This window comes from Corvus hawaiiensis, chromosome 1 (genome assembly GCF_020740725.1).
Source record: "Corvus hawaiiensis isolate bCorHaw1 chromosome 1, bCorHaw1.pri.cur, whole genome shotgun sequence".
NCBI lineage: Eukaryota > Metazoa > Chordata > Aves > Passeriformes > Corvidae > Corvus > Corvus hawaiiensis.
This window is the reverse complement of record NC_063213.1, coordinates 61,034,136-61,051,006: the sequence shown is the minus strand read 5'-3', so window position 1 is coordinate 61,051,006 and position 16,871 is coordinate 61,034,136. Positions and strand designations below refer to the sequence as shown.

General features: G+C 41.2%; 1 protein-coding gene across 1 annotated transcript in view; it reads right to left on the bottom strand.

The window, feature by feature from the left end:
* The window catches only part of DCDC2 (doublecortin domain containing 2), a 54,965-nt gene extending 43,999 nt beyond the window's left edge, over window positions 1-10,966 (bottom strand). Inside the window, exons 1-2 of the mRNA XM_048307663.1 lie at window positions 10,329-10,966; window positions 6,016-6,067 (exon numbers count right to left, since the gene is read on the bottom strand). Of these exons, the coding sequence (XP_048163620.1) occupies window positions 6,016-6,067; window positions 10,329-10,621 (345 nt within the window). The 5' untranslated portion in view covers window positions 10,622-10,966. The remainder of the gene's footprint in view (window positions 1-6,015; window positions 6,068-10,328) is intronic.
* Between the last annotated feature and the right edge of the window lie 5,905 nt (window positions 10,967-16,871).

The window sequence follows — 16,871 nt, the reverse complement described above, 5'->3', positions numbered from 1 at the left end:
GCCAACCTGCTCACCTCCAAAGTAAACTGCCCTACTTTTCAGCCATGGTAAGTGAAATGGAGTTTATATTCCCTGTATATATGGCAGGAAGTCACACCTCAGCTATTTAAGCCCTGGAAAGAAAAACTTTTCAGTCGGGATCTGCCATAATTTTGGGACATTGGACTAGAAGCCAAATCTTCAGCTGGGGTAAGTCAGACAACGGCATGGCCTTATCCACCCAGACACTTGGCATGTGCAATGCTCCAAAAGAGATCACATCTGTGTGATCCCGAGGATATCTCCCATTCCTTCTCTGAGTTGTATGATGCTGTACACACACTGCTTACAACACAGACAGTGATGGCATCAATAACACAGAGTTTATTCAAGCAAAATAGATCCTGATACTCATTTCGGACACTGACACACTACTGCTGATTCTGACTGGTCTTGTCTCTCACACTTTGTGTATTCTCCCCAAATTCCTTAGACTTAATTAAACCAAAAGGAAGTCTCTGGCCTTTATGGCTCCTCAGAAGGACCTGAAGCTAGCAACAGTCAACAGCTGAAGAACAAAAAACAACCCCCAAAAAAATATTTTTTTTCTTCACCATTTTTAATCAAAGGCAAAAGTTGTTAATGTTTCCAGTAAGTCAATTTAATATACAGCAAAAAATTATTAATGAGACTAACACATGCCTCATTAAAAGCTTCAGTACTGGCACCTCTTCCCTCCCTCCCTCCTGGCCTCCTCACAGGCCGGGAAGACTAGTTACCCTACGGAACAAGGCATGTGGTAATCAAGGAAGGGAACAACTTCAAGTTTCAGATCAAACTCAGTACAGACTATGGAATTCTCCACTGACATGAAGCAAAGTCTTTCTGCTGCTCAAAAATTAACTAAATCCATCTGTAAGCAATCTGCTAATCAAAATACTCAAAATTGCACAGTTCATGTATACAGAACTGTAAAAGGAGAAATTTTATGCATTCACAGGTCCAGTTAGGAAAAAAAGGGCACAGCTTATCTTCTAACTGGATGTCTGGTCAGTTCTTCTCTGATTCCTCCTGGTATTGGATTGTGAACACTCAGGAAGAATATTTGTTTTGTATGTCTTCTTGTGCTAATTATGTAACCAGGATACTTAATACCAAACAATGGCATATCACATTAACCTGTTAAAGATGTTGCTCAGGAGATTAAAGGCATACATGACATTTTTTTAATCTTTGCATTTTAATAGCCTTATTCCCTAAAATACACTTACAGTAGAATGACTAATTAATTTAGCATGAGAAAATGAGAAAATTCTTGCCCAGCAGTAGAACTAATCAAATGGGTCAGATATGGAGTAGCAAGAGCGTTTAGTTTTGCATTCTGGCAGAGAACATGAAGTAGACCTTTATACACAATTTGTTACCAGCCATACAGTATTCTGTGTTTAGTAATTTTGGGTAGCACAAAAAATGTTTGAGGGTTTTTTTAATTCTTAGGAAAGAAGCTGGAAAGAGTATCTTCTGTAGATACATTGTTTTGACATCAAAAGCCTGTAATTTGCACAGCCTGGGATCATTTCTAGTATCTAACCAGTCCCTTTTACAGAACTATCTTCTGTACAGAGAAAATATCAATGAACCATTTCTGACAGTTAGATGATGAAGTGAATCAAGAGCCCAAAAATTGAAAAATGGCAAGATTTTTCTTATGATTAAACATGTATGTTGTCAGACATGATAAACAGTAGTTATGAAATAAATAATTATAACTACTGTGATTTTTCATGAGAAGGTACTTGAAAAAGAATTACTCATGCTAAGTTAGATATCCAGCAAGAATATACCAAAATAATTCGTGAAACCAAGACAACAACATAAACTTCCAAAATGTAATTCTTACAGATAAGTCCAATCATACTACTGCTGAGAGATGAGTGGTGACTTTGTCTCGCAACATAGGATGAAGAAAAACAATTGCCATAAATGATACTAGAATAATTTAATTTTGAAATATGGAGGAACAGAGGGAAACACAAGATTTACAAGTCTTCAAAATACTTTTATAGCATCATCTTAGATGCTTTGGGGGAAAGTTTTAGCGCTAAGTTTATATCTACCAAGTCTCAAACATTGTATTCTCTACTTCACACTCCCCTGTCATGGTGCTCGCCTCTGCTGTCAGCACTGGACAACAGGGAACCTTTCCTGTCCCAGGATCCCACCAAGAACACAGTGGCCAAATGACCTGCACTGAGATCTGCCAATGAACTATGCCTGGTCCACAAGACCCCGTAGCAAAATTGCTGCTAAGTGATGGGCTGTACCTGGTAGAAGACATTCTGCCAGTCGCATTTTCACTCTACAGTCACACTTCATCACAGGAACAGACACATTCTGTGAAGCTCCCTAGCAAGCAAAAGCACTTTACTCCATGTCCTAGCCCATGTCTAGGTCATCCAGAATGTGACCAATATGAGAACTGATATGCACTGGATCAGAAAAAGAGGTTTTAAATTTAAAAATGTCCAGACATTCATTCAAATCCTTGTGATTAGTGTTTTCACTAGGGAGAGACATTCTGGAGGTGTATGCAGACACAAATATGCAGGTCATACATGTAGGAAAGCTTTGAGGAATCTTTACTAATCCTCTGAAGAATGATTGGCACAAATATTGATTATTCCATTCAACAAACACTCCTACAAATGTGACCACACCTAAACCACATGATAAAACAAGAAGTTACAATTGAAAAGGAGCTACGGAACATTAAAATAAGTTTATATAAAATAGTGAAAAAGTGATTTTTCACTGGAAAAATGTGACATAGTTGTGTCAGAGCTGCCCACACAATCACCTTGTCCTAGAAGTCCAGGAGAAAAAGCGAACTGCAGATAAAAAACTCCATGTTCTTCCTACCTAAGAAGATCAACCAAGGGCAAATGTATCAACAGTAGAGCAGCTTACTACAGGCCTACTATGGCCTTCTGATAATAGATGCTGTTTCATACAGACAGTATAAGCTTCCTTTTTTCTCTTAGTTGCAAGAGCCTGGTTCTTCAAAATCAAAATACTTCTGCTTTTCTTAGGCACCTGTAATTCTTTGCTGTTACAATATCACATGGCAAAGCTCATTTACTACAGTGTGTTCAAAGAGTCGGTCGTAAGAAGTCAAAGAAGAAAGGAGGTTCCAGGCGAACATATTTTTATGAAGCAAAGAGAGTTTAAAATAAATAGTTGCCTAAAGGATTTGCAAATGCAAAAGCTCAGTTGGTTCTTCAGCAGCTTGCCCAGCCCCAATGGCAAGTAAAATTCATCTTTTTGAGTGTAGAGGGAGAGACCATCTAGATCAGACAGTGCCTGGAGAAATATAAATGCCTATACTTTCCACATTATAATTGGAAAATAACATTCAGTACCTTTTAAAAACAATTAAGCTTATAACAAACAACTGGTAACTCTGTTGGTCCATATTTCCTCAAGAGATTAATTGTTAGATTCCTCAAGCACATCATTTAATGTGTATTTGGACTTGCACATCACCTTTGGTACAAAAGGGATCTCTCTTGCAAAATAAGAAACTCAGTTGCCAAAAGAAGCGATGGATGGGAACATACCTGAGAAAGAATTTGTAACAAAGCTTTAGCTTGGGTCAGGATGAAATCTTTTTACTATTTTGCCTACCAGTAACAAAACTGTTAAAATTTTGAGATGTATTATTACAGCATGATGGTTCTGCCAGAGGATTTACACCATGCCTTGAACATCAATTTTTTCTTGCTTAATTCTAGTTTGACACACGTTTTCTAGTTATACATGAATTTAAAGTAATTGACGTGCTGCCTTCAAAGAACAACATTAAAGTACTCCCAAAAGCAGATGTCAAGCATTTGGCAGTTTAACTAACACAAAAGAAAACATATAGCTGCATACAAATACACAATGTACAGCTGCTGCATAAAATTTTCTTTGTATTGACCCCCTGCACATTAACCAGAATCAGAAATAGATATTTGTAACTCTTTTAGTGGAGAAAATGCCAAATTGCATGTGCTTGATACAACCAGAATTGACATCCTTGTACTTAAGCATGATAGGAATACTACTGCCTCTCTTGATCCTAAAACAAATCTAGGTTTTTGATTTCTAAGTGAACAACTGAAAAAAAAAAAACCAAAAAAAAAACCCCAGAACTTGCTGCTTCATACCATTTTAACAAAAACTAATTTAGGCATTAAAACTTCTGTTACTAGTCCCCTGGAAGTTCATTCCTAGGATTAAATTATTAGGCCATGAAGACAGTTGTGTTATCCATAAGCCCAGACAAAAATCTGTAGGCTGTTACTATGTTTCGTCTCATTTTTATGACTCCTCTCCCCAAATAAACCAATCACGTTAAAGTTAAATGCACAGGGAGTTAAGCTCTCCACAGAGAAACAGTGGAGATTGCAAACATAAGTCAAATATGAAGATGAAAGCTGAGATAATGGAGTTTATATTGGATTATTTCAAAGCCCTGAGAGATGGCTGAAAGTGTTAAGATAATATACAATGAGCACTGAATCCAGACAAAATAATAGCAGCTTCTTTTATCAAACATGCAACTCTAAGTAATAAAACTCACAACTTTTACAACTATTTCTCTAACTGCACAGACTTTCTCTTATATCAAAAATCTTCTAAGGATTTGCAGCAAAATAATCAGCCTTAAAACTAGCTTTAAAAAAGCAAGGCTCTAGAGGTACTGATAACTATTCAACTAAGAGTAAATTTACAGGGTAGTTGTAGCAGCATATCAAATCTTCAGCTTGAATGTGATCTTCCTGCTCAGTAAGCCCATTCAAAAAATACAAGTGACAAAGTTATGCTCAATTATAAAATTGTTGTATTTCATAGCCTCTGAATAAGAGGTTTCTGAGTATCACAGTAAATGTCATTAGGGCAATTCTGAGGATCTTCTAGTACAAGGTGTCCTACTGTCTGAAGATACCTGCTATGCAAACCACTGAACTGCTGAAAATGTGGCCTGAGAGCACAAGGCAGAGGAAATTGAAAAACAAGTCAGCTGATGCTTCTTGTGAAGCAAAAGCTGTAATTCAAATGTTTGTTGGGAATCACTGTTACCTCCATACACAATAAAACAGCAAAAATAACACAGTCATGCATCTCACACAAATCCACATATGAAACGTTTTGAAGCTTGCAGTTATCTCCTCTGACTACAGCGTAGCGCCGCTGAAGAGAAACAAGTGAGCTTGACAAATTATGGACTAGAACTAGTCAGAAGTTTACAACTAACATTGGCATTTTCCAAACAAAAATGTCCTTTCTTCAGAGGAAATACCAAGTTTTGAAGTGTCGAGGGACTCCTTGCAGAACAGGGGCATATGATACCCCTGGAAAGATTGGACAACCCAGGGTTGCTGAGGAAAAGCCCCGGAACTGGCCCCTGGCTGCAGGCAGGCCTGGAAAGCACCTGGCTGCAGGCAGCCCTGAAAGTCCTTGGCAAGGTATGCACTGGTCGGCTCCCCCGCTGATTAGAGGCCGTCTAGAGGGACTGGGTGTGAATCTTTGCAAAAGTAGATATGAGTTGGCATAGTTAAACAATAAAGGCAGAACGATGCTCAAATCGTATCGGTGTACGTGTCGTTTATCCGGCCAGCTCTCCGTACTCGGTCCCTAACATTGAAGAACATTTGCTGCTCCAAAACTCCCCAAATTCTCATTCCTACCATTTTTTTCTGCAAGTACAAATTTCCCTTAGATTTACGACCAGATTCAATGAAGACAACAGGACATCTTTTTTCTTACTGAATTTTTAACTGGATATGGCAATTTAGAACGCTGAGCAGAAGACAGTCAGTACATCATGCTCAGAGCAACCAGAGTAATAATCACTGAAAAAATATGTGCAGAATGGCAGATAACTGTATTATTATTCAATTAAATAAACGTATATTTAAAAAATCAGGCATAAATGCAGGCATGCCACTAACAAACTACAGGCTTACTTCTTCAATATTTCTGCCATCATACCTCATTATTGACTTCAGCAGGTTTTTTCTTTGTTTCTCCAATGTCCAAATAGCTGTGGAAAGAAAACAGGTTTGATTACTTACAGAAGCATCTAACTTACACAATACAAATATTCTACACTTTTTTTCATACATGAAGGTTTTAAAACTTGTCATGCTTCAAAATAACAGAAAAAGTAAATAATTAATAAGAGACTGTTAATATAAATCTTCAGGCTAGCTATCTGGGCTAATACAAAAGACAGGGGAGAACCAACCACCTACCTTCAAGTCACTGGTGATTAGAACAGACCATCAATAACCCCCTCGTCAGAAAGAAGCTCATATACAACTGTGAGGTGGATCAATAAATCTCAGAACAGTATCACCTTAATGGATTTTTCATGGTCATCATCTTGCCTCTTAGTTTCTCACAGTAAGTCTCTGAGACATTTAAAGTTTTCCTGCACACCTGAGTTTAACTGAGGGCATCACCTAAAGTTTAAAAGGATCTACACCACTTGGGTTTCAATAGAATGTGGACACATCTGAACACTTGTTTCTTGCGGCTGGATGAACCAATACCAGCTTCATCATTATTTTATGGATAAAATACAAGCTTCAACTGGACAAGTAAACAAAATACATCCTTTTGAACAATATTATGTTATCCCTCTGATGTTCCCTGTTCTCACTTCCAGTGGGAAGGTGCTTTACCAGGCTTTTAAGACTAGAAGACCTTATTTGAGAAGTCACGTATATCTAAAGCCAAGCATCAGTGCAGGCTCACCAAAAGACCTCAGAGCTCACAACATATCTGCAGCTCTTCAGTAATGTCATGCTCTGTAGTTAATGACTGGGATCAGACTTGTTTGCTTTCCTACTTGGCCAAAGTTGAGAATTCATGGGGCCTGAATGAAGGTGCAAAAGCAGTAAAGAGAAATAAAAGAAGAGAGAAAGAAAAAACATCATTCTTTCTTTGAAGGAATGGCAATCATTTATCAAAGTATCACAGAATGGTCACAGGGATTTCAAGGCTTCATTGTGAGGGGACACTAAGACACAGCAAAGCTGCCACGCCATGCTTGAAAGCGCATGCCAATGCTTTGAGAAAGGTAAGTGTAGTAACATAGGATAATATTTTGAAAAGCTTCATGTTTAAAAACAAACAATAAGAACTATTCCAAGCTCTCAGTGTAAAAAGGAATGAGTTCTCCTTAAACCAAAACCAAGAAGTCTTACAGCCTGAAAGACTGAAAAGAAGTGCGTCAGACAAAATGGTTCCAACAGCCTGTAACAACAGCTACTGACTGTGGTTATTGTTGTCCAGACATCTGTGAATTACTTCACCACAGTGAGAAAGAAAAGCAAATACATAGTCAAAGGGTTAAATTCACTATGCAGAGGTCTGGATATTCAGTCATCGAATTTCAGGGACCTGCAAATCTGAAAAGTTCTAAACAGAAGCAAAGGAGCTTTTTTGGATGATGGCACTCAAAAAAATGTCAGACCAAAAACTTTACAAAACTATTCTCACTTGCTAAGAAAGTAGAAATGCTTCCAACCAATGGCTAGCCAAGCCAGCAATGAAACTACAGCATTGTTTAGAAAGACACTGCTGGAGAGAGGACAATCTACCACTGATGAATGAGCGCAGATATAAGGAAATGGGCAAAGGGAGGCGGATGGTAGAGCAGCATGCTAAAAAAAAGCTAAAAATCAAAACCAGCTCCAGCACAGATAGTTTTCTTTCAGGAAGCTGAGAGCTGGGAAGAACTCCACAGGGGTGCAGCCTATATGTGCATTCTCACTCACCACTGCAACAACTACAATATACCAACACACCTCACCATGTATGCATCAAAAAAACGGGTGTTAACTTGGTACCCCTGTAAATGACCAAACAAGCTGGAAAACTTGTTATATGCGCCAAAAATTACCAACTTCAGCTAAAAATTCCTCCCTTAAAGAAAATTTCTATGTATTTTTTCCTAAAAGCAGAATTTCTAAATGCTGATTGTTTTATTTTACTTTAAAAATTGAAGATATCAGCAGTATATATAGAATATATGCCCTCGGAGCTACCAATCTTCAAACCTTAAGATTCAGGGTTTGGCTCATGTGCTAAAGGTGAGCACAGTTTAGTCTAGAATTCACTGTGAACGGGAAAGAAAAAGATTCACTTCTCAGTGTAAGGCATCTGAAAAGAACAAATGCACTGCTTGAAGCAGAACAATGACACTTTCAACTTCTGCTACTCCTTGGATACTTTCTCCATGACACTCCCACAGCTCCCACACAAGTGCTACAAGCCTGCATTTCAAAGTTCAGCCCTGCACAGTCTATCACAGCAATGAATATGTCCAATAAGAATCATGGGGGGAAAAAATAAAATTTAAAAAAAAAATAATAAAAAAAAAAAAAAAAAATCAAACTTCTTGCTGCCATCAGACCAGACTCAGGTCCTTTAAGGCAGATGCTTTGGTCTCTCACAGCTGTAACCGTTTACCTGCGACACATTACACAAACATACACATTTTTCTTTAATTCCTTCACTTCCTTTCAGAAAATATTTCCTTCCAATTAACCCTTCCTCTCCTCTGACTTTTCTGGCTAAGATGTGTCCCTAATTAACGCTCTGTCTACAACCCAACTAAGAACAACTTCAACATTAAGCCCTTCAGCTTGTCTTTAATGCTCATAAAAGCACTGCTAACATTTCCAGCACTATGTAAACAAATACTAATAAGTGAACAACTCCAGTTCTGAATGCAGAAATGGAAGGGATCTCAAGTCATCCCATTTATCCTCTCTAGAGTGCAGGACTATGACATATTATCAAGGGATATATAAAACAGCCTGGTTTTACCCAGTTCTTTAGGTTAGCTTTTCTTAAAGTATTCTCTTTGTTGGCCTTAAATAACTCGGTACCCTGTTGCACATTGCAACCATAAAAGTCTGAAAAACTCTCACCATAAAACTCTGATCATAAAGTGTGAACTGATAAAAAGAAATGCCCCACCCAATATAAACCCAGAGTGTCCAACTCTCTAAGCAGTGCATGCTAATGTCACTTACTTACTTTTAGCCTATCAAACACAAAACACATTTAGGGAGGTGGAACACGATGTGCTGAAAACCAACAACTTCAGGCCATCCACAGAATCACAGGGTTTAATATCAAAAAGATATGGTAGATCTTTTTTAGAGCTGAGCACTGCATTTGGCATGGAAAAGAGTAAGTACTGTTGGAAAAGGGCTTATATTTAGCCTATCATACATCTTTCTCTCTGACTTTCCTACTGAAGTGGAAGAAGCTTCAATAAATCTTTAGAAGCAGGTAGTGACAGAAATGATAAGGGTGATGATAGAGATCCTGTTCATTACAAAGAGAGTTTTCTCCTGAAACATAATGAGCCACTAATGACCTCTCCTGAAAACTATAGTGTCATCAATCTACAGAACCAAGATGAAGACACTGTAAAGGTGGTGGTTGATGATACAAATTCTCAACCACCTGCAGAAAGGGTTTGTTAATTTTGAGATTTATTTCTATAAAGTCAACTGTAGGAAAAATGCCCACAAAGACTGAGCAAAACATTTAACAGTTAATGAGACTATGAAATCCACTGACAGAATTAGGAATAGTTACTGACCACATGCAGAGCCACTCTGGAAACACCTAAGGGCCCAGACCTCCTTCACATTATTCTCCCAGTGACTCACTAGAAAACAGACAAACTGGCAGGTTAATTCTTGGTGTCCAGGTAGGAAAAAGAATGTAAATGGTCATCTTCTAAATAACAGGAGGGACATAAAAAGGCTATATACATACCCAAAATGAACAGAAGTGATGGAGAGGCAGACAGCTGGGTAGAATACTTTAGACTTTTAAAAAATAAACAAGAAAGGAAGCATCGGGAATTGAATTCCCAGACTCATCAACTTCATGGAAGGACTGTCAACAGTCCACTTTTGTATCGCTTTCACCCTGTTACCCCTGAGCACAAATACTGATACTGGCCCTTCAGCTAAGCACAGGCATCACAACAACATGCCATTCCCACATGTCCTTTGGGTTAAAGGGCTATTTCTCTCTCCTTTTCTACTGTCATGTCAAGGAGATGTCACTATGTGACTCATGGTATGAGTACCCTTTCTGGGGCTCACCTCTAAAGCACTTTTCTTTTTGCTCTGGGTCACAGCTTCTAAGTTCTCTTTCTGCAATGACTAATAAAAGGGACAGGGTGAGGGGTCGTCTGAAGCACTGCCACAGTGCCAAACCCCAAGTGCTGATATTCGTTTCCCTGTAAATCTTACATTTCAGCCACTCACTTGAGTTTCTTGAAGGCCTCCCTGCCACCAGCCACGTACTGCTCTCCACTCTGGAGCTCCTCCAGCTGTCGGACACGATGCCCACCCCGGGGGGTATAGATGTTTCGCACAGCTCCAAAGGGTGCCTGCACCCCGCCCGTCACCTCTTTCAGGAACACATCAAAGTTGGACACTTTCTTCTCATGGATGACAATGCGGCGCCCCGGGAAGAAAGGGTCCCCGTTGCGATACACCAGCACGCTCTTCACGGTCGGCTGCGAGAGCCACGACCCCTTTGTGCCAGGACTAGTCATGCTGGTGCCTTCGCGTCTCCGGTGCACCCGAGCCGCCCAGCCGCGCTGCCTGCACCTGTCTGCTCGGGAGAGGCTCCTGCCCGGGAACCCCTCCGGCCCTGACACCTCCCTGCCCGCGGTGCAGCGCCCACGCCCACGCCGGGCCCACGGGCACACCTCCCGGGATGCAGGGAGCGATCACGGCTCGCCGGGGCCTGGGCACAGTCCTGCGTAGCCTGTACACAGCGGCTCCTCCCAGGCAACCAGCGCGCTGCTCCGGGCACCGCGGGAGCTTGGCGCGGGGAACGCCAACCCCGGCGGAAAAACGCGGCGCGACACTCGAGCCGGCACAGCAGGGACACGGGGACCCGCGGCCTCCCGGGGCCTTCATCCTCCGGCTCTGCCATTACGGAAAGCCCTACCGCCCTGCTTTCCTCGCGGAACTTTACCCCGCGTGTGCCCGGCCTCCCGCAGGGAGGGCAGCCAGGCGAGAGCCTGCCAGGAGCCTGCCCGGCCCAGAGCCACCGCGAGAAGGAGGGCGAGGGGCGGCGTGCCCAGAGGCGGGCAGAGGGCCGAGGGGGCCGCGGGGGCAGAGGGAACGGGATCCGAGCGAGGGAAAGAGGGAAATCCCCGCTCTGCCCGCTCTGCCTCCTCCTGCCCGATCGCCGCCTGTTCCACAAGGGAAGGGCCGGCAGCTGAGCTGCCCCGGCCGGGGAAGCGGCGGCAGCGGGGAAATGCCGAGGCGGCGCAGCGCTCCCACCGCACTCCGGCACACCCTGGGGACAAGAGGTCGTAAAACCTGAGAGAAAATAAAACAGAAGTGCCTTCAATTCGAACATGATTCCTTTAACAACCTCTTTTCCCCGTTGATAGTCTCAAGTCTAAAACTGCACTAGACCCTCCTACCTGGATTTGTTCAGTGTACAGTAAAGACTATCTTTTCAAATGGGTTTTAACACGCGGGATGGAAGGAAATTCCTTTCCTTTTATCTTACCTCATTTGATGGGAAAATTACCCCCCTGCTGTGAGTTACAACAGAGCAGTTAACCATTACAAAAAGAGCAATTTCAGGGTGAGGGCAGTCAAACATGCTACTGTTACTGGTTAACAACTAAAGATCCCCACTTTATTAGTCTCCTGACTAATAAAGGGGAGAACCAAGAATTTGTCATCCTCGAATTAATACTGTTTAACATTGAACTACTGTAACCTGAAGAGACATTTTTGTTATTAAGGATTATGCTTTTGAGTAAAAACCAAAAATGCTGATGACCCTCACCTGCTCTGCATTCAAGTAGTGATATGTCAACTATCTGCTATTTTATGCCAGATTCTACCACATTTGTTGATCTTAGGCCTAATTTGTAATCACACAACATCTTTGACATAGGAGTAAGATTGAATATTTTTTTGGTGCACCCATTTTGATACTTGTGCTACTCCAAAATACTATTGGTCTTTACCTATGGCCACAATAGTTATGGTCACTTTATGGATTGCAATAAAATATCCTTTAAATGGTAGCAGAGCACTGCTAGCCTTAAAGCAGCCTAAAATTGGTGGACAAAATCTTTGTTTTCCATCTCGCCTAAGTACAACCACTGACCAAAAGCTAAGAAAAGGTTAGACACTTCAGTCCATAATAGCAGTGCCTTGAACCATGACAATCTGCTCCTTCCAGCTTTTCCAAGGTCTGACCTTTTATTCCCACTATTGTTTCACTTTGTAAGCAATCTCCTATCACATTCTCAACAGCAAGGAGACAAGGTGCTGAACCCACTGACATGATTGAGATAAATGCAGAAACACATTATCTCATTATGATGGAGCAACATCAGAGGTCTCATCTTACATGAGGTTGGTGCATGACGGGACGTCTGTCAGGATCCCCTGAGGTCACATAACAAGAATAACATAACATAATGTTGGGGGATGTGATGAGAGCATAGCCATGGCATAATGTAGCCAAACAGGGTCACTTTTTCTGCACCAAAATGCCGTGAGGTCTCTGCCATTTCAGAACCAGGAAAGATTTTGCAGCTTGTTGTAGGGCCTTGCCAGTTATGCTCAGTGACAGCAAAACATGAAGTCATGAAGACAGAAATGTCCTAGTGCTGAAGAAAAGACCGACAAAATGGGCAGAATGGAAAAGGATAAAGTTTCTAAACACAGAATGAAAAATTCAGCTCATTCTATTGCACACAGTGCTGAGAATCACACTTAGTAACTGCACCTCTGTACAGCTTATCAGAAAATCAGACTAAGCAATAGCAGCTACTTCATTCCCAGCTGTAAGTTGGTAGTACCCAGACTGTCTGCACTGGCAGTTTAAAGCACATAAATACCAAGTGGTTTGGCTCACATGCACACACTAGAAGAAGTAAAATACCGATGCAGTTGTAAATTTTAAAGCCCATGTTACAGCAAATTCATCTACTTGCTCAACTGCCAGATCAAAAACTCCTTAGAATACCATGATCAATTATTTTTGCTTTAAAAAATACCTTAGACAATCACAGTTCAAGCTACAGCTTTTGATCACACAGGTCCTGTCTAACAGCATTCTTGAGACAGCCAAGATGCTGAAGGATTACGTAGGGAAAAGGCTTTAGGAAACCTGTAGAGGCACAAAAGGGGATTGTTCTCCAAGGAAAAACAAATTCCATGAGTTAGTTCCCTTAAGTAAGAAAAAGTTGAAAGGTTACCTTCCATGTGGTCTTGGTATAGAGTAATGAAAGTGAAGTCATCTTCCTTAAGCAAAGATTTCTCAGTGTGTTACTGTAGCTACCTTTGATCAAAGGACCTGAGATTATCAGTTGGGTATTCCTGATTCATTCATGTAAGAGCAATTATTATAAACATGAGTGGGTTTTTTAGTAAGTTTACTATGGGGTCTTTTTGATTTCTTCTTGTGTAGCTTCACTCAACATCCACTAAACACTCTGGTAGCAAATACTTTTTGTTAATCTGGCTTCTTTTTGTTGTTTAGTGTTCTGATTTTTATTTTTTTCTCAATGTGAATAAAATTGCATATTTATTTTATGAGAAGAAACAGGTCAGAGGTACAGGCACATACTTGTATATAAAAATGATTGATAAATGAACAAGTTATACACTGTGAATTGTCTGTAGACCAAGATGCCTTTTTACCATAATTTTACCAAAAAGTTCTCTGAGCTTTTCTTTAGCAGAGATTTATAAGGACCCCTCTGACGATAGCTATGGTTTCTTCCTCTTTCTGTGTGTTTTTCCTTGGTGTTTCTGCTCCTTCTCTTGCACAAAGCCCAGCTGCAATCAGAGCAGTCCCCCATGTCTGCACTTACATTCAGCTGGCAGAGGAACTAGTTGCTCATGTCATTTGACCTCACAAATACCTTCTGGTGTGGATGGCAGTTTCATGACTAAGCAAGCCTGTGCTGGAGCTATCCTTGCATTTTGGCTGGATACAGAACAGCCATCATGCCTGTCTGTGTCAGTGAGCCTCTTCAACAAGCAGCTTGTTGAAGAGCTTGGCCCACTATTTTTTTGATGATATTCAGCAAACCGCTCCCAAAGGTTGGCACTGCAGGACAGACTGGATACCTGACATGTGCCTACAGCAGAATCAACAAGCAGCTCGCTGGTATTTAGAGCTGCAATAAATAGAGGCCAGTTCTAGATCTCCAGTTATCTTTTGCCAGCAGCAGTGTAAAATCAGACATTGTGTGTGTGCTTCATGACTTGTCCCTGGTGCCAGTGCACACCGATGTGCTGCCTTCACCTCTGAAGACAGAGGTGATCCCTGGTTATTGTCTGCCCTTCCAGACAGTTGCAATGGTGGCTAATAATGCAGCTTTAATGAGATACAATACCAGTGCTTCCTGATACATTGGCCTGTTGGATCATACATAGCAGAGTTTTTATTGAATCAGGGGGATGGGAAGCAAGAGAATTAGTTTGTCAGGAATAATGCATCCAGCTTGGTCAGCATACCAGGGCAGGAAGAAAAGGTAAGAGACCTCTGATAAAACCAGGGGGAGTCTCAGACAGACATCCTGAGAACTAGCTCAAACCAGTCTCAAAGGCCAGGGGTACAAAAGAGCATGCGCAGGGGAGAAAGGTGAAAAGTTCAGGACGAGGAAGACCTCCTGACTTCATCAAAAAGACCCTCGGAGACCCCTACCAAAAACACCAAACAACACTGCGCAAGCGCAACGCGGATGCAAATGACTTTTGGGTTCATTATAATACGAAGCGGGGCTGGGAGGGGCTAGGTGATGAATATGTATAGGCGTGTTGCGAAACTTAATGAATATGGAACTTGTAACCCGATAAATACCGAGCTGAATGCAGCTGTCGGCACGCATGATTTTGGAGGAGCGATCCCCCGTGCATCCCAGTGCTGGAATAAAACATAACTACTTTACTACTTCTTTAGTAGTGGAGTTCTTTCCGCTCTTCAATATCAATACATATTCAGTGCAAAGTTACATCATCTTATTTCCAACACTTCTGTTGTCTTAGTAGCCAGAAAAACAGACATGCAAAGGAAAACAAATAGATCAACCCAGCAGCTTTTTCCTTGTTATTGAAGAGTGTGAAATGTCAGCTGTGTAAGACTTACTGCACATTCATAAAATACAAATTTCTGGCAGATATCCTTTAGATGCTTCCCTAGTTTTTGCATTCCAACATGCAAAATAAGCTGCCATTAATTGTCAGCAGTGGTGTGCACTGGTTTCCTGCCTTCCTGAGGTATTTTCTGTGCTGTCTGGTGTTTCCAAATATTAAGTATCTCTGACATCCAAGAGATTAAATTAGTGTAGTGTGGGAAGAGATGAGATAGAATTGGGTTGCAGGCTGTGGGACGCACCTGCAGAGGCACATGGCAGCACAAAGCAGCACATGGTGGCACACAGAGGTTTGTCCCCACCAGACACTGGGGGGAGGAGGTGTCACACAGCAGACCCCTATGGAGAGGAGCCTGCCGGGAGCTGACAGACAGGTGAGCAGTGAATGATCATCCCATAGAAGGACATTTAGGAAGTGTGTTGTTGATGTGGTAACACGGGATAGGTCACATAGTGAGAATTGCCATGTAAGGAAATACTGTGGCTTGGAAGAATGTATAAAACCAGCTCGTTTCTTTGAATAAATGATTCAGATTCCCTGCCGGTCTGAGTCTGTGTTTCGGTCACTCACAGTGTCACACATACTGCCACTTGCTAAGATTAACCAAAATTGGAGCTAAAATACTCCATTTAGAGTAGATTTCAGCTTTTTATCAAGTATGAATGGGGCCAGCATTTGCACACAGGCACCGTTACCCTGAAACTGAAAACCTCTTGACACTGAACCGTGCCATAAATCAAATCCCTCCTGATGGGAGAGAATTTTCTAAAAGTCCTTGCCAGGAGTTTCAAAGATAAACCGAGACTTTTCCTTGCGTTTCAATGCCACCGGATAGTTGTTTATTAAGGCTTACCAGAGGAACAGAGCCACTAGCGTGACCCAGGTACAGCATAGAGCACAGAAAGCAGGAGTGAAATCTCTAATTATCAAGATTTACACAGCCTTTTAAAGGTAATTTAACCAATGGTTACTAAAAACATATATTATTTTCACTTTCCTACCAATTATTCAGTAACACGGGCAGGAACTGCGGAATTCTCTATCCAATCATTCCAAACTACTTTTACTGCAGAACATGGAGTAGTAGAAGAAGAAGGTTTAGAGAACAACAGCAATCCTCCATTTTGATATTTTTTACTCTTATCTATTTACTACAAAGAGAAGCCCAAAACCTGTAAATTTTTCACCCTGTGACAATCTTACATAGTAGTCTATCACCTAATTCACACCACTGTATTTTCTAGTTCCTGTCTGACCGTTGGTAATTTTTTCCAAGGTTGGAGGCTAAAACAGTGTTGTTCAGGGGGGTAAGAACCCTTAAAAACAGGCAGAGAAATCCTCTCGGCACTCTGGGTTCCTACATCTCCCCCTCCTGTTTGAACGAAAAACACTTCCTTGACAGCTTTGTCCATGGCTCGTCTAGCACAGTGAAGTATACAAGGCACAAATACTAAAAGAATTACAACAATAGTTAAAACATACAAACCTGTCTTCAAAATTTTTCTCCATAAAGGTGTAAGGTCAAACCAATTGAACAAATCGTTCAACAATGATACGCTTTCTTCTCCAAGTTTAGCTATTCCATCCTCTAATTGCCGTATACTTTCATGGATGGATTTCGAATGATCTGACAAATTCATACAGCACATACCTTCAAAT